At 34.5% G+C, this 18,512-nt stretch overlaps 1 protein-coding gene across 1 annotated transcript; it reads right to left on the bottom strand.

Annotated features, from left to right (window-relative positions):
* Positions 1-650: 650 nt before the first annotated feature.
* On the bottom strand, positions 651-17,717 carry LOC124544103 (sterol regulatory element-binding protein 1). The gene is made up of 16 exons (XM_047122539.1): positions 17,486-17,717; positions 16,789-17,415; positions 16,437-16,711; positions 15,825-16,055; positions 15,260-15,452; positions 13,814-14,001; positions 13,298-13,488; positions 12,305-12,541; positions 11,726-11,927; positions 9,715-9,850; positions 8,104-8,254; positions 7,312-7,411; positions 6,328-6,405; positions 4,981-5,163; positions 3,141-3,276; positions 651-982 (listed from the first exon to the last, which is right to left on the bottom strand). The coding sequence occupies exons 1-16, from the start codon at positions 17,550-17,552 to the stop codon at positions 765-767; spliced, it is 3,213 nt and encodes a 1,070-aa protein (XP_046978495.1). The 5' UTR covers positions 17,553-17,717; the 3' UTR covers positions 651-764.
* Between the last annotated feature and the right edge of the window lie 795 nt (positions 17,718-18,512).

Below are 18,512 nucleotides of genomic sequence, written 5' to 3' on the forward strand. Positions count from 1 at the left end.
TCAGGATCACCTATTGGCAATTAGTCAACACCATCAATAGACCGACACTTAAACAAATTCCTTAAAATGTCAATGCGTCTCCAACATTGGAAACAAAGATAGTTCAACGAACAAACCGACCATCAACAGTACTCTTTATGTATATATTGTCCGAAGATATCATATATGCATTGGTACTGCCTCATTAGTCTTGGTATAAATCCGCAAATCTCGTGTCAACCCAGGTTTGGACTTCTTTGAAGATATTTGGGTTTTTTCTGTAGAATTTTTTTTAATATATAGTACTAGGCAGAAGTCTATGCGGACGTTTGTGACTAAAAATTCCAATATCATAGAATTCTTTTGTCATTAAATGATTAGAGAGCGCACCTGGATTTGCGTACTCGCTTGTGAACTATTGGAGTGGTGGTCGAAATCGGTCAGGACGACATTATATCACATTATCTCATCATCGTGATCGATAGTGATAGATAGTAAAACTATAACAGATATAAAAAAAACTTTGCATGTGACATTTCAAATCTTAAAAAAAGTACTTTCGTTTAAATAAAACTATTAAAAAAAATTATTCGGAAAGTAGAAGAACAGATTATCTAAGTATAACATAAATAAAAAATTTACATCACCATCACAAATAAAACAAACCTTTATATTGAAATTATATTTCGTTTATTGTAAAAAAAATCTATAATTATTATGAAAAATTTAATTGAATATAATATAATACATCTTTGTTCTATTGACCCGAGTCAATATATTCTTCGTCACGGTACAGAGGGCAGAGTTCCGACGGACTTCATGAGGTGGTAGCAGTGAGGGAGTCGGCTCCTGTGGCCGATCTTCTGCAGGGTGGCGGCGGCCTGAGCCAGCATGCCGGCGCGCTCGCCCGGCGCCGCAAGCACGGCAGCCGGCAAGTGTTTGCACGCCATGTACAGAGCCACCGCCCGCTCGCCCTCGCCGCCCCCCCCTTCCAGCGCTCGTTCTTTTAAATATAAGAAACACGCCTTTGAACTATATGCAATTACACGGCCCCAGTTTTACCAATCCCGGCTTCACCATATATCAAAGTTTATAATAAAGTTTGGCGGACGAACATATGGGCCACCCAATGGTAAGTAGTCGCCATCACCCATAGACAATGACGCTGTAAGAAATATTAAAATTCCTTACATCGTCAATGTGACACCAACCTTGGGAACTAAGATGTCATGTCCCTTGTGCCTGTAGTTACACTGGCTCACTCACCCTTCAAACCGGAACACAACAATACTGAGTACTGTTATTTGGCGGTAGAATAACTGATGAGTGGGTGGTACCTAAACAGACGGGCTTGCACTAAGCCCTACCACCAAGTAAAGTTGTTGATTGAAATCGGTGCCTTTATCGTTCATGTCCCATTGGACAGTATATATACATATATATACAGGTGCAATGCCACATATCTAATTTGTTTAGAAGCTGTGTTGTTGAGGTGACAAACAGACAGACAGAATTATGAGACGAGTAAGTTTAATTATTATTAGTTATTATTAAAAAGGGCCTACTTAAAAGTGTTTTTATGTCTATTATTATGAAATCTATACAACTTATCTATAAAAGTTTTAATCAGTTATAGTTCATATTTGTATATATTTAAGCATTAAATGTCATTAATTCTTATGTGAATAAAAATTATTTTATTTAAATAAATGTCAAATGAATAAATCAGAAACATCCTAATTTAAAAATTGTTCAGTTAAAATTCATTCACGGTCTCGTGGAATTTAGCGTTATTTGAATTTTACCCACTGAAAATATTTCCCCATTTTCATACAATTTTAATCAGTTCATTTTAAGTGCTTTTATTTCTACTACGAGGTTAGTCTCAATAGTACCCGACCTGATTTATAGATGGCAAGTGTTGTTTGCAAACAATTCCTATGATCGAACGTACCATCCTTACATAGCTTAAGTTCGAAGTTTGAAGACGCTACACTGTTGTTTAGTATTTGTTAGAGAGTCATAGTGAACAGTATCAGTGAATTTATAAACATTCATTTAAAAGCAATTGACATCGCCAAATGAAGTTAGTCACTTCAAATTGCTAAAAATATATTGCAATTGATGCAAAAAGTGTGTATTAAAACTAGTTGTAGAATGGATTCACAACTATGAATATATATATTCTAACAGCAGTTCATTGTATAGCAATGATATTCTAATAAACAGATATGTTATATCCATACTAAATAACAGAAAAAAGTTTGCCGCGCCGGGGATCGTTTATTTTACATTTCGTTACAAGTAAAAAGGATAGCTTGATAAAAACAATAAATCAATAAAACAAACAATAATTAAAAGGGATAACTAGATGTTTTAATTACGCAAACCGTATTACTACTTAATTATGATGTATTATAACGTATTATTGGCATAATTATGATGAAAATGACTAAAGGCAAACGTCCCAATTAGGACGTTTTCTAGACTTCACTTTTTGCGCGTTAATGACATATCTGTTTACTACAACATCATTGTTGTATAGTATTTTATAATGTTAGTGTATAATATTTTATCGTAATTTTAAACATAATTGATATAAAATATTTATATTGTGTATACAAATATATATATAGTCCATTCCAACCTTAAAGAGGAAAAAAGCCAAACAAAAACATTTGACAGCAAATTGATGCGATATCATTGGTCAAGAGCTTGGTTGATCTACATTTATTGTTCACTTGGCACAAATAAAAGCCATATATAAAAAAAAAATTGTGCACTATTGATTTGCGAAAAAATGGCGTTATTTTTTTTCTTTCTTCCATTCCATTCCACACATTAAAGATCTATTCACGTTTAATTATAATTAATACGTTCGTAATAATTATTATTACTATGAACGTCAATGACCCATACTAGTGCACATTTTGTTTATCCTATATATATACATTTAACTGTTATTAAAAACGAGTAACAACAACCTTTTTGGATTTGTCTGTTCATCGATTGTTTCTTTGTCAACACATTTGAAATTAAAAGTATACCATAACAACATAAAATACAAAATAATAATGAGTCTGGCAAAATTTGTATCAATTAAAATATGGGAAGCAAGTGATGGTTTTAATTAGAAAATGAATAAAAATGAAACTCCTTACCTTTTCCACATATAATCGAAGAGCGATTTAAGCGTGGACGCAGACTGCCGTCCAACAGTTGCTGCGTGCGACGCGGAGCCGCGCCCGCCATCATACGACAAACTGCAGAGTGCAGAAACACACGCGATGTCACCCACTGAATAAAAACAAATAGTATATTATTATACACGTTTTTTAAAAGGACATATACAAAATAATTTACAAATAAATATCTTTACGAGTAATAAAATACATTCAATAAAATAATTATCGGACTCTTTATGAGTTATAAAAATAAATATTAACAGCCAATAGCAAGTTTTTGACGACCTCCATGGTGGAGTGGTGTGTACACCGGTTTTCATAGGTACGCCACTATGAGGTCCCGGGTTCGATTCCTGGCCGAGTCGATGTAGATTACCATTAGTTTTCTATGTTGTCTTGGGTCTGGGTGTTTGTGGTACCGTCGTTACTTCTGATTTCCATAACACAAGTGCATCAGCTACTTATATTGGGACCAGAGTAATGTATGTGATGTTGTCTCCATTTATTTAAAAAAAAATTGCAAGTTTTATGAAAGATAAAATCTAGAAACGCCTTCATTTATATGTGAAGAAATAACTGCATCCCTTTTTAATCATAACATACAGAAGAGTTTGCGATTTGACGAAGTAGAAGTTATGTGTATGAGTGTATAAAGATGCAAAATTTATTACAAATACATTTCATACAAAATTAAAAAAAAAAACACTAATTGTTTACATTAATACTGCCAATGGCACGCTTTGTCACATCAAACTTAAAAATCTAAAGTAATCTCTAATGAATTGCTCAAATTATCAATACAAGTTAATTTGAAGTGTATCAAATTAGATCCTCCTGTATAAAAAGACAGTTTAAAAATTTAATAAAACACTATTTTTTACAATAATACTGTCAATGGCACGCTATGTCACGTCAAACTTAAAAATCTAAAGTAATCTCTAATGAATTGCTCAAATTATCAATACAAGTTAATTTGAAGTGTATCAAATTAGATCCTCCTGTATAAAAAGACAGTTTAAAAATTTAATAAAACACTATTTTTTACAATAATACTGTCAATGGCACGCTATGTCACGTCAAACTTAAAAATCTAAAGTAATCTCTAATGAATTGCTCAAATTATCAATACAAGTTAATTTGAAGTGTATCAAATTAGATCCTCCTGTATAAAAAGACAGTTTAAAAATTTAATAAAACACTATTTTTTACAATAATACTGTCAATGGCACGCTATGTCACGTCAAACTTAAAAATCTAAAGTAATCTCTAATGAATTGCTCAAATTATCAATACAAGTTAATTTGAAGTGTATCAAATTAGATCCTCCTGTATAAAAAGACAGTTTAAAAATTTAATAAAACACTATTTTTTACAATAATACTGTCAATGGCACGCTATGTCACGTCAAACTTAAAAATCTAAAGTAATCTCTAATGAATTGCTCAAATTATCAATACAAGTTAATTTGAAGTGTATCAAATTAGATCCTCCTGTATAAAAAGACAGTTTAAAAATTTAATAAAACACTATTTTTTACAATAATACTGTCAATGGCACGCTATGTCACGTCAAACTTAAAAATCTAAAGTAATCTCTAATGAATTGCTCAAATTATCAATACAAGTTAATTTGAAGTGTAACGAATCAGTTCCTCTTGTATATAAAAAAAAAAAACAGTTTAAGAGAAGAACCGTTTTAGAAAATGGACAGAAGGAAATAAAGGGTGTAATGAATCAGTTCCTCCTGTATAAAAAGACAGTTTAAGAGAAGAACCGTTTTAGAAGTTAGACAGGAGGGAATCAAGGTCGCCGGGTACCGGTAGGGTCTGCGAGAGGCGCCGCAGGGAGTGCAGGTCGCGCTGGAAGGCGCGCAGGTGGCGCGGCGCGGCGGGCGGCGTGGCGGGCGGCGCGGGCGCGGGCGGCGTGGCGGGCTCCGCACTCGCCTCCCACGCGCCCGCGCGCACCTCCAGCACCCAATCGCAGCACAGAACCTGCAGCAGCTGCACCGCGCCGAGGACGTGTTCATACATACCGATAGCAAAAATATATTTAAATGTAGGTACAGTCAGCTTCATACATCTGCTACTGTATATATAAAGCTGACTGTACATAGGATTACCAATTAAATAGAAACATCTAAAATGAAATAAATATAATTATGATCATAAGCGAAGTGCTAAAAGCATAAAAATTATTTAAAAAAACTCAATGTTTTAGACTTAGAGTGTTCAATGTTTCTATGTACATATGGTAACGTTATGTGTTACTTTATGTATGTACGTCGCTGACTTTAAACTGGCCCATCGTCAAGATTAACTTGTCCTAATGTACGAGTCAGCGTACAGCTAAATAAAGAATATAATTAACTTTTATATTTTATTATATTTTATTTACTTTTTGCGAGGCAAGTGCGAGAGGAATGTAAGGACAATACAACATACGATTTCAGATGGGCCCGAAATATAAAATTGTGGTAAAAAACAAAATACAAAAACAAAAAATAAAGTCTTACCGAATCCAATACAAAAGTAAACAGCACAAATAAGTCATGGCATGCGATGAATGCAACTAAAGCGAGATTTGCCTTGTAGTAATATTGCACATTGTACAAAGAAGTGCAATGCAACTACAATGCACTCCCGCAATAGTCAATCTTCAAATAGACTTATTGATAAAACATAAAAAAACTATAAATTACAAAAACCAATAAAACTACATTGAGCTGAGAACAATGATATTCTAATAAACAGATATGTTATAACCATAGTAAACAACAGAAAAAAGTGTGCCGCGCCGGGGACCGTTTATTTTACATTTCGTTACAAGTAAAAAGTATAGCTTGATAAAAACAATAAGTAAAAGGGATAACTAGATGTTTTAATTACGCAAAACGTATTACTACGTAATTATGATGTATTATAACATAAAACGACTAAGGCAAACGTCCCAATTAGGACGTTTTCTAATCTTCACTTTTTGCGCGTTAATAACATATCTGTTTACTAGAACATCATTGTCTGAGAAACATAAAAAAATATATTTAATTAAATAAAAAAAAAAATACCAATCACTTAAAAATACTTATAAACTGCAATAGTATAAATATGATACCTTCATTGTCTATAAATTTTACATTATCTAATATTATAAGTTTTGATTCATACCATCATAAGTTGTGTGGGTTTCCGGCAACAGTAATAGGCCAATGAATCTGCTAGTCTGGCTCCAGCAATGTCGCACACCTTTAAAAATACACAATTCTTTCAATAAAAAATTACTACTGACAATATAAAAAGCTTAAAATAGATCTTTAATTTTATTCATTGTATTGATAGTTTACCTGTATATAGATATTAAAATTGAATATTGTCTTATTATACAAAAAAGTCAATTCCAAAAAACACAGCGCCTTATGTAATAGACAAATGAAAAATTAGCCTGATTGGTTTCTATCACCGCGACATTCACTTGGGAGTCTAGCCATGCTCTATTATAATCAGAAAATTGTTGTTTTCTTAATGACAATAACAATGGCTCCTTATTTACACATAATGTTGAAAACATCGTTTGAAGATTTAGGTGTGGGGTGCATATTTGTGCAAATACTATTGGTTTGTTATTCTTCTAAGCTTCAATGTAACATTTTTCGTTGCACCTCAATTAAGGAGCTCTTCAGTCAGTACAACTGAATACTACTGAAAATCACGGTGAAAGCGTTTATGCTTTGACAATTTCCTGAATGATATCTCCTTTTATATTACTAGTGTGTGTACTCCTTCTATATTAGTAGTGAACAAGTCTGTGTACAGACACAGACGTACTTTCAAATCCCTCATTCTTATAATCCAGTGTTACAGCAAGTCCAACAGAACCGAAAAGAGCGCACGAGCAGTACCAAGGCCTTTACGTGCTTTCCGAGACACGGGAACGAACACACTTCTCACTTCCAAACTTCGGAAGTCACTGGCAATATTTCTATTGATAACCCAACTATATATACTAACTACGTATACAGAGAAATGTAATGACTAAAATTTGACCCAATAAGGCCAAAACCCAAGGTGGGTTTGTAGATTTACAAGTACATACTACATAGAGAATTACGGTAATATTAAAAAATATATAAAATGATTTATTACACAGCGTACCTTGAGTATTGTCTCCGAAGTTCTTGCGATGGAGGCTTCATCTCTGCACTGAGCGAGGCTTAGGAGACCGCGCCGACTTTTGTACGCCGCGTGAAGAGCCCTGAGACATCGCCACAATAGAAATACTTGCGTGTTTACATTACGGCGGACAATAGTTATTAATAACGCATGTATAAACTATACACGATGTTTTATAAACACCGCGGTTATTAGAATTCCTAAGCCGTCACACGTAGTCGAGCTATCGGCGATCGAGGAATATTCGATTTATATAAGACTACATATTACCCGCCCGATTCGCTGGATAAATGAGTGGGTGAGAACAACAAAAATTTAAAACATTTGGCTATATTCTGATACTGATATTTACATACAGAAGAATATATGTTAAAAAGAAGTCAGCCACCTTTTTAATGTATTCATTGGTAAGCAATTTAAAATATTGTTTAAGACGACCTCCGTGGTCGAGTGGTGTGTACACCGGTTTTCATGGGTACGCCACTCTGAGGTCCCGGGTTCGATTCCCGGCCGAGTCGATGTAGGTTACCATAAGTTTTCTATGTTGTCTTGGGTCTGGGTGTTTGTGGTACCTTCGTTACTTCTGATTTTCCATAACACAAGTGCTTTAGCTACTTACATTGGGATCAGAGTAATGTATGTGATGTTGTCTCATATTTATTTATTTATTTAAGTATAAAAGATTATTGTTTTAACTGCTTAGAGCCGGTGAAAACGATTCGTGTTAAATAGTAAATTGATGACAGAAGGTTATATTTATAAGAGTGTGTATACCCGGGCAAAGGATCTTCACAGTTGGTAAGTTCCTCCGGTAGCAGGTTTAGTTTATCGCCAATTTCAGCCGCATTCTTAGAGTCCGCCAATAGCCAGGTCGCCGCCACTCCCACGATGTTTGCCCACCACTCCATCACCGGGTCCCAGCAGCCTAATATAATAGTTTTGTAGTTAATTCAAGGAATAAAAACACATTTTGCATTTGATTTCAATAATACCTCTTTTTTTTTATGGTATAGGTTGGCGGACGAGCATATGGGCCACCTGATGGTAAGTGGTCACCATCACCCATAGACAATGACGCTGTGAGAAATATTAACTATTCCTTACATCGTCACTGCGCCACTAACCTTGGGAACTAAGATGTTATGTCCCTTGTGCCTGTAGTTATCTTTATGTAGTTGTCTTTTAGGTAAATACTCTTAAAAAGTCTTCAAAACCTTAAATTATCTTTGTATGTTAAATTCTAAAGAATGGATCTGTTTCTTAATATTTGAAAAGCCCAGCGATTTCCCGAGAACGTTGTAAACATAACATATGAAGAGTCTAGCATTTGAACGACAGGCCTTCTAGCCATTGAACCCATTAAACAAATTCTTAAGTGAAGTATAGTATGCCACAACTTAGATGTAGCATCGGAATTAAGTAAAAAATTAGATGTAGCATTGGCAAATGCAATGAAATGAAAAAAAAAACAATTACTGCCGATTTACACAACCAATAGAAATAGCTCCTTATCGATCCATTCGACGCTATTCGTCGCTAAAGATTCTCGCGTCAGTTCAACCCGAAAAAGCAAGTGCATGTAAATCGACGTGTCGAATTGACGAATATTACATAATTAGGTCATATGATATTACAAGTTATTACGTTTGTTTAAAGATAGCGTTCTCAATTCGGATGTAATCGATTTTACGAATTTTGCCGATGCTACATCTAAGTTGTGTCGTACTATACGCTATCCCAAATTAACAATACTTATTTCTTATGTTAATATGATCTTTACACAAATGATAATATGTTAGATCATATGATCTAACATATTCGTCAATTTGACACGTCGATTTACATGCACTTGCTTTCTGAGATTGAACTGACGCGAGTGAAATAATTAAATGTACGAAAATTTTTGTATGATTTTTGTAAATAACATTTAACAAACCAAAGTATATTTGTAAAATAATGTTGTAGCAAATAAAATATATATCCAATACATTGTCAGCCTTGAGAACTGTTAACGGGCTTGCAATTGATTCACTCGATTTTGACGACCTCCATGGTCGAGTGGTGTGTACACCGGTTTTCATGGGTACGCCACTCTGAGGTGCCGGGTTCGATTCCCGGTCGAGTCGATGTAGATTACCATTAGTTTTCTACGTTGTCTTGGGTCTGGGTGTTTGTGGTACCGTCGTTACTTCTGATTTTCATAACACAAGTGCTTAAGCTACTTACATTGGGATCAGAGTAATGTATGTGATGTTGTCTCATATATATTCATATATATATATTATATATATATAAACTAAAATATATGAGTTATATCAAGTAATTCCTTTACCATATAATTATTTTGTAATAACATTTGTGTACAAAATTGCGTAATAAGCCCACCTGTATGGTGCGGGGCGTCGGTAGAAACGTCATCGGTGATCAATTTGACCATATCGAGTACGTCGCGAGTGTTGCTGCGTTCATCCGCACAGAGGAGCATCTGAAGACTTTTCTGGAGCAGTTCCAGGTGATAGGCCTGACGAGATTTAAATCGATATTTATTACAATATACATTTAATATAAAAACAGTGGACGTCTTTGACAAACACACTCAGTAAAGTTAAAGTGATTTCTATTGTGTTTCATTCGCAAATCATTCGATATCGAGAGGAAAATAATAACGAATAAAAACTTCAAGTTTGAATTGATGGGATATTATAGATCGAGATCTAGAATAATATATGGGATTACGAATAATTAGAAAAAAATCATCATCCTCCTGCCCTTATTCTAATGTTATTTGGGGCGGCCCAACATTTCTTCCCCTTCCATACTTCTCTGTCAGACGTCAGACGTCATCTCACAAGTAACACTCTTTCTAACCATATCGTCTTTCACACAATCCATCCATCGCTTCCTTGGTCGTCATCTACCTCTATATCCATCCACATCCATGCTCAAGGCCTTCCTCACAATATGTTCCTCATTCCTCCGCATTACATGCCGCCTTCTCCATAACTTCTCCGCTATCGTTGTCACTTTCAAACTTCCTCTTATGTACTCATTCCTTACTCTATCGTAGAAAAAAATGTATTTTTAAAATATCGGCGTAATCGGTATCGGAACATTGAAGTAAAATTAAAGTAGATATTAGTAGTTAAGTGATATAGTATTAATCAAAAAATTCTGCAGTGCAAACAGTAAATAATATGAAATATGTTAATCTAAAGTAAAGTAAAGTAACAGCCAGTAAATTTCCCACTGCTGAGATAAGGCTTCCTCTTCCATTAAGGAGAGAGATTGGAACATATTCCACCACGCTGTTCCAATGCGGGTTGGTGGAATGCACATGTGACAGAATTTCGATGAAATTAGACACATGCAGGTTTCCTCACGATGTTTTCCTTCACCGCCGAGCACGAGATGAATTATAAACACAATTAAGCACATATATATAGTGGTGCTTGCCTGGGTTTGAACCCGCAATCATCGGTTAAGATGCACGCGTTCTAACTACTGGGCCATCTCAGCTCTCAGGATGTTAATCTATGGTTTGTGTATCTTTATTTCTTCTTTGATTGCGGTAACGAGTAAATCATATATAGTACGACACAAATTAGATGTAGCATCGGAAAATGCAATGGAATGAAAATAAAACCGATTACTGCCGATTTACACAACCAATAGAAATAGCTCCCTATCGCGCCATTTGACGCTATTCGTCGCTATAGATTCTCGCGTCAGACAAAGCAAGTGCATGTCAATCGACGCGTCAAACTGACGAATATATTAGGTCATATGATATTACAAGTTATTACGTTTGTGTAAAGATCATATTCACATGATAAATAAATATTGATGATTTATAGGATAGCGTGCTCAATTCGGATGTGATCGGTTTTACGAATTTTGCCGATGCGACATCTACGTTGTGTCGTACTATACCATGATAGCCGCCTTCCACATAACTTCTCTGCTATCGGTGTCACTTTCAAACTTCCTCTTATGTACTCATTCCTTACTCTATCGTAGAAAAAATGTCTTTTTAAAATTACGGCGTAATCGGTATCGGAACATTGAAGTTAAATTAAAGTAGGTATTAGTGAACATCGTGAGGAAACCTGAATTTTCATAAAAATTCTGCCACATGTGTATTCCACCAACCCGCATTGGAACAGCGTGGGGGAATATGTTCCAAAACCTTCTCCTCAAAGGGAGAGGAGGCCTTTAGCCCAGCAGTGGGAATTTACAGGCTGTAGTTTGTTTGTTGTTTGTAGGTATTAGTAGTTAAGTAGTATAGTATTAATCAAAAACGTCTGCAGTGAAAACAGTAAATAATATGAAATATGTTAATCTATGGTTTGTGTATCTTTATTTCTTCTTTGATTGTTTGAGTAAATCATATACGTACCCTCATGGCGTAGGCCAGCGGGTCGGTGGCGGTGGGCGGGCGCGAGAACAGCGCGTGCGCGGGCGTGGAGTCGTAGGCCCAGCGGCGCGTGCGCAGGTAGCGCTGGCCGCGCGCGCTCGCCGCCCAGCGCACGCGCGCGCCGCCCGCGCCGCCCGCGCCGCACCACTCCCAGCAGCGGCGCACGCACAGCCGCAGGTAGTAGCTGCGACAACACGGCAGCCCCGACACTTTAGTACGCCGAATATATTCCATCGAAGCCTCACTTCTTCGATCGTTTTTTTTTTTTTAATTTAGTTATTTTTCTTAAACGCTAACTTAGCGATTTCGAGTCTATATTTTATTAGCGAGTCTATATTTGATTTAAAATATTCGGCCCACAGTGTGCATGGCTATTACTGATGTTTTGATGTGTTCAACTCTGGGTTGCAGTTGATAATTGCTCGATAGTAATAAATATAAATAATATATTTAAAATAAAAATTTTTACCTAGGACCACGAAGGAAAATCAAAATGTATATTATATGTAATAACTGTCTGAAATGAATGCTAGCGAAACAAAGTATAAAATTATAACTTACCCACAGAGCCAGTTGCCTATTTTCGGCAAGTAATCCTTGAATACCAATGCGGCAGTGATGTAGGTTTCAGCTAGAAGTTGCTTATTCGTCGTAACTTCAGCTAAATTGACCGCTTGCAATGCCAGAAGTACGCGTTCACTGCGTCCGCTGTCGCCCGATAGAATCTCGAGTTGGGCGAGCCGATGTGACACCGTCGAAACTTCGGCCGCCCAGTGTTGAGTCGCTCTGCGTGCAGGGCTGTACGAACGAGGAAACACATTAATACATAGTTAAATTATTATTATTGAACATGATCACCATCATAAGCAAATTATTATCTACTGCTGTATATAGCCGTCTCCCAAGAGAGCTTAAGCTGCCGGACTTCGAAGTTGGTTCCAACTTTTTGGAACATTGGTCTACCTAGCTAGACGCTTTTGCTGCAATTGGGCGCCTTTGCATCTGCATATTGACAAACTGCATTTGCAATATGCGGTCACCAATGTCGAACTTATCTGCTCAAAGGCCATTTGTCCTTAGACATTCGTGACCAGTTCACTGCTAGTTCAGTCTGTTTATTTTGCTATATATATTGGTAGCTTTGGTTCTCCTCTAGGTAACTAACCAATCCTTATCCTATACCTATCCTTATTTATCCTTCGGCAAGTCCATACCTTAAGTCTTTTGTAGACTGACACTGTAGTTACTCTGCGTTTGGGAACTATATGTAGGTAAAGATTTTGCAAAGATTGCCAAACGTTCATAACAAACGATTCCTTTGATCGGCTTTCTTTGGAGATTTTACAGGTTATGTAACTCAAAGCTACGAATTTAAGAAGTGGAGCAGTAAAAGTTAACAAAACTGACAAACTTACACAATCAATTCAAGACATATAATCATCATTGTTGGAAATAATTATATAAAAGTATATAGTAATTTAATACAGAAAGTAGTGGATATATAGCATTAGCTTAATGTTTAATAAGAATTTGTAACAAAGAAAACATGTTTACCTGTCACCCCATATGTCACCAGCTCTCCTTGCAAGGAAACCACCGAAGGGCAAACGCTGTAGCACTTGTCTCAACGCCGCAGACGCCAATGCAGAATACTTAGCATGACCTTGCCCGCCACTCGCTTGCACACTCTTACCGCAGGCAGATAACGCTCGATGTAGTTCCAAGCGTGCGTTCGGTAGGTCTTTCTAAAAACAAACATTCACTTATAATAAACCTATGAAATAAAATAAGAGCAAGTTAATCTATACTTATTATAAACATGAAAATCGCCCAGTTTGTTTCTTTACGCTTAAATTGCTGAACTGATTATAATGAAATTTCATATGGAGATAGTTTGAGTCCCATATAAAGACATAGAAGACTTTTTTTAAAACCACCCCTTTTAGAGAAGAATCTGCGGTGTACATGACTAAAAAAAGGCAGTTAAAACTTATTTTCTAATTCTTCTGTTTAAATTCTTACCTAATTCAAATACCTTACATAATTCAAATTAAAATATAGAATATTTACCTTTTTCATATAATCATGTGCTTGTCGTTTATGCTTATAGAAAAGGCCAGCCTCTTTGGACTGTGATTTAGGAACTGAGTCACCATAAACCAATAGCTTTATTAAACAGCCTCCAAGAACGAAGATATTGATGAGATATATTAAAAACGTGTTAAATAACCAATTTCCCCAAGATAAAGTACTCGAACCTGAAAATAATATAATTTTAAATATACTAAAGTGTCATTATTTTTTTTAATTTTCCTTATTAAAGGGCTCTTTCGTATGAAATAATATTAACTGATTTTATATTTTGAAACTTTGGAAAGGTCAGTACAATACAATAGATGTTGGAATGGTAAATAAAATGCAATACATGTTACAATATGAGCTAAAAAATTGTTATGTGCATTCAATGTCTTATTGATCTTCTAATAAGATTTTTGAAAGAATCGTGTAATGAGACACTGATAATATTAAACAATTATCATATTACTTAGTTTGATCTCTAACTGAATATTTTTCGTAACCTAGAAGAAAAAGTAAACACTAAAAAAATTTAAGTTGTTTGATATTTCTAAAAACCACTGCAAAAAGGACAAACCTTCCCTTTGTAATCCACATTATCAGATTATTGTGTTCATATAAACATCACTATAGCCTATAATTCTCCAAAAAAGTAAAGATAAACAAAACATAGATTTACATAATCTATTTTCTGATATCTCTATTATTATATGAACTACAAACAGTTCTTAATTCGTATATCTTTATTAATAATACAACACTGTTCCACTTAACTACTTATATGCACTTTGCATTGAACTACTTAATATATCTGCTTTCAAAGTTCCCGTAACAAACTGAGTATCCATCATTAGATTGAATTATTCAATATATTGACCAATAGGCTATTTGACAATGCGAAAAATAAATTGTGAATTATTGTAATCAGTGTATATTATGAGTTTGAAAATGGTTATTTACTAACGAAAGTTGAAAATAATACTTAATTTATTAAAAAAATCCATCAATAAAAATGCATTTTTTCAAACGTTCGTCACGTGACACAAAACGCTCCTGATTGGCCGGGCTTGTGATGAAGTCACTTTCTTGTTAACTTTGCTTTTCTACTATAAGTACCGCTGATAAAAAATACAAGAAAGTGACGTCACCGATCCCATTGCATCGCCGTATTGTCCAAGTAGTGTTTTTGCGCGCTATTTAAATATGGAATTTTTAATATGATATTTTTTTGCAAATATGTACTAGAAATAAAAAAATCAACTTTTACTGGGTTCCTTAACTTCTACTAAATAATATAAAATGGATTTTAAAAACCAGTCAAATAGCCTATTATATTGTTTGATTTCAAGGTTAAAAGTGTTCGTTTGTCTTTACTTCAGTGATCGGATAAGGGCATTAATTACATAATCATTACTTTCTCTATTAAAAACAAAACCTTACCATAGCTATCATCTGACAAAATTCTTCTTTGGTCAACTCTTGTTGAATAATCATTAGTAAAAGATTCAGACATAATTCCTCCAAAGAAAATACTGAACGGATTAAAGGCAATTAGTCCAATCATAAAGGCACACAAGGCTAGTCTCGAATGGTCTCCCATTCCCATAATAATTTTTGAATATTTTTCTTCCATCTGGAAATAAATAAAGAGATACACTATCCAAACTAATATCATAAATGCAAAACTTAGTTTTTTTAAGTTTTTATGTTAAGACATACTAATCATTAAATATTATATTTTGCATAAGCCATAACAGAGGTTATACCTCTGTTACATCTACCCATTCCTTAAACTTAAAGCAGATACACAAAGTTCATTCAGTGTACTTAATTATTTACACATTAAAAAAACACTTAAAAATTTGGCACATTATGTCCTACAGAATATCAGTTTAAATAACAGATTCCCATTTAATATTTCATTGGAATACTTAATAATTTCTATTTAAACTGCAGTACCAAGACTTGGTTAGTCTATTTTTATATCCAATCTAAAAAAACTTACTTTACATTCTGGCGATGAGGGAGAATCACTATCCATACCCTGAGAACAGTGATATGGCGAAGAGATGTCACTGTGTGGTGGAGTGTATGGTCCATCAAACACGAGTTCCTTAACCCCTGACTTCTGACAAGCAAGCTTTAGAGCTATGTTTTCTTGCTTCAATCTTGTATTTTGATTTTGCAGGTACTTAATATAGTCTATAGTTTTTCTTAATATTGCAGATTTATTTAACTACAATAAAAATTAAATATAAATCTAAGTCATATTTTTATATTATAGGTTACCATGGTCACCATGGAGAATAATAGCATAGTAAGAAATATTAATTATGGCTTACACATTAATTTGCCATCAACCTTGCGAGCTAAGATGTTATTTTCCTGGTGCCTGCAGTTACATGACACTAATGTAATTGCAGGTACCAGCACTCACCCTTAAAATTTGAACACAACAATATTAAGTATTGCTAGGTAGTACCTACCCTGATAAGCTGGTATGAAAAGTATATGGTATATTATTAGAATATTTATCATAATGTTTGGTATACATATAATATTTAAACATTATTTAATGCAAATATTATACTAATTAAAAAGAATGCATTTTGATTACCTTAGCTTCTTCACCAACTAACATATTCTTAAGTTCTACTATTCGATCATTAATGCTTGTTCTATATCTGCGCTCTATAGCATTATGGGCACTTCTCTTTACTTCTTTGACTTTAGGCGGAGCAGAATTTGATGTTTGGTTGAAAGAAAATTTGTCACCATCAAGTACAACTGGTATACCTGTAGTTAGCAATGTGGGCCCATTGTTGCTTGTAAAGAAAGTGTGTATAGGCTGACCCTCATTACCAGATTTTGCACTTGTGATGACTCCTTGACCTATAAGGACATTAGTTGAAATAATTTAGAATTATCTTTTATGTCTTGTTTATAATTAAAAGATTTTAAAAACTTACTCTGTACTGGAGCACTTGTATACATCAATGTCTGTGTTTCAGGACTTATAATATTTGATTGCAATATCACAGGGGAGAAATTAGAATCACTTTTTAATATAACGGGTGTTACTCCTTTTGTATTATTTGGAAGGAGCAAAGGCTGAGAAGGTTTTTGTGATTTATTTGCTTGATTTAACTGTGACACTTTGTCCAACTGTATAAGTGATCCCTTGCCATTGGGCAGTTTTTGTAAGCTTCCGTGCCCTAAGTTGACATACAGAGGACTTTGGATCACTTGTTGCACAATCATTGGTGTTTGCGCTGGTTGCTTAGGGCCATGTTGTGTCACATCCGGCAATGGTGTGCTTTCAGCTTCTATATTCAAATTATAACCTTCCTCTCTCCCATAGGCATCTAATACAGGACTACTCTTTGGTTGTGGAGCTTGAGTTTGCGACTTTCGATTACGAGGATGTTGTGACACCAAAGGATTTCCCGGTGCATTATAATAAGGTGATAGTTGAGGTGATGAAACATTGGAATTAAATTTCGTATCTATATTCAAAAGACCAGGATCAGGATCCACATAAGCCAGCTCTTCTTCTAACTTTTTCATAAAATCTCCATCACATCCGCTCAGAAAATCTAGAAAAATAGGTTTATTATTCTGAGTCATAATTTCATTTTAAATGCCGATTATACGCACATTACTTACCTTCTATTTCTGCGATGTCGTGAACATTAAATACGTCGTTATTTAGAAATGATTCTTCAGGCTCCATTTCGGTCGAAATCCTCCAAAACAAATTACTATCGATTTATGGCCGAGCATATGTAATATTTTTGTTTTTTACAGAGTATTACGATTTATTCCATAATACTTGTTTACTATAATATTCTAGCACCATAGTACTTTTGATATATTTTGACATGTGACTTAGAACGTCCAATCAAAACATAGAAATTTAGTGGTACGATTCTACGTCACATAATGCCAGATTCGTTTAAAAAATATGTAATGTAAAAAAAATATTTTTATAAAAGCATTTTCAATATTTAACTTAACAAAAAATATACGTCGGTCTAAGGCCAATATAATAATAGTACGGCCAGTTGATTTTTTTGAATTAAAATTTTCTTTCAATTTATGAATAGAAATCAGTACCCTCTGTGAACGAACAAAGTTAACTTTTGTCGTAAAAACTGCACTTAGTTCTATAGATACTAATAGATGGCGCGTTTTTGTAACAAAAAAATTGTTGAGGTAGTGACGAAGCTTCATAATACGTATTTTTGTGAAATATGCATTTGAAGTGTCTAAACTGAAAGTTAAAATTCGAAACACGTTAATGCCCGGTACCTGTAGAGTCAAATGAAATTAGAGATAAAAGTAGACAGCTATCTTCAAAAGGCAATCTCCTCATATTCATTTAAATTAAATTTATAAATCCCAATTAATAATTAATAAAGGCATCAAAAGAAAAATCTGGAAAGGTAAAGTAGTTTATATTTATGCCACTTTTTCATACGAAGACATAGTGTAGAGTTAAACCATAGTAACAAATATAATATATCATATTTGTTATATTTCTTTAAGCCTGAAATATTTCGACACCGGTTTAACAATATTACTATGAAGTTGGCACGTTGTTGAGAAGATTTTTATATCTGCCTTTGTTGTAACTTACCACTAGATGGCGCTGCTACATTAATTCAAGCGATTACCATGGCGATTACTAGAT

Source organism: Vanessa cardui, chromosome 4 (genome assembly GCF_905220365.1).
Source record: "Vanessa cardui chromosome 4, ilVanCard2.1, whole genome shotgun sequence".
NCBI classification, from domain to species: Eukaryota; Metazoa; Arthropoda; class Insecta; order Lepidoptera; family Nymphalidae; genus Vanessa; species Vanessa cardui.

Excerpts from the sequence above, each read along its gene's own strand:
- LOC124544103 (XM_047122539.1), bottom strand. The coding sequence starts at position 17,552 with ATGGAGCCTGAAGAATCATTTCTAAATAACGACGTATTTAATGTTCAC. Across the intron at positions 11,928-12,304 it reads ATAGGCAACTGGCTCTGTGG|CTACTACCTGCGGCTGTGCG; the intron begins GTAAGTTATAAT and ends GTGTTGTCGCAG. Across the intron at positions 3,277-4,980 it reads GCCTCTCGCAGACCCTACCG|TGGGTGACATCGCGTGTGTT; the intron begins GTACCCGGCGAC and ends GTTTTTATTCAG.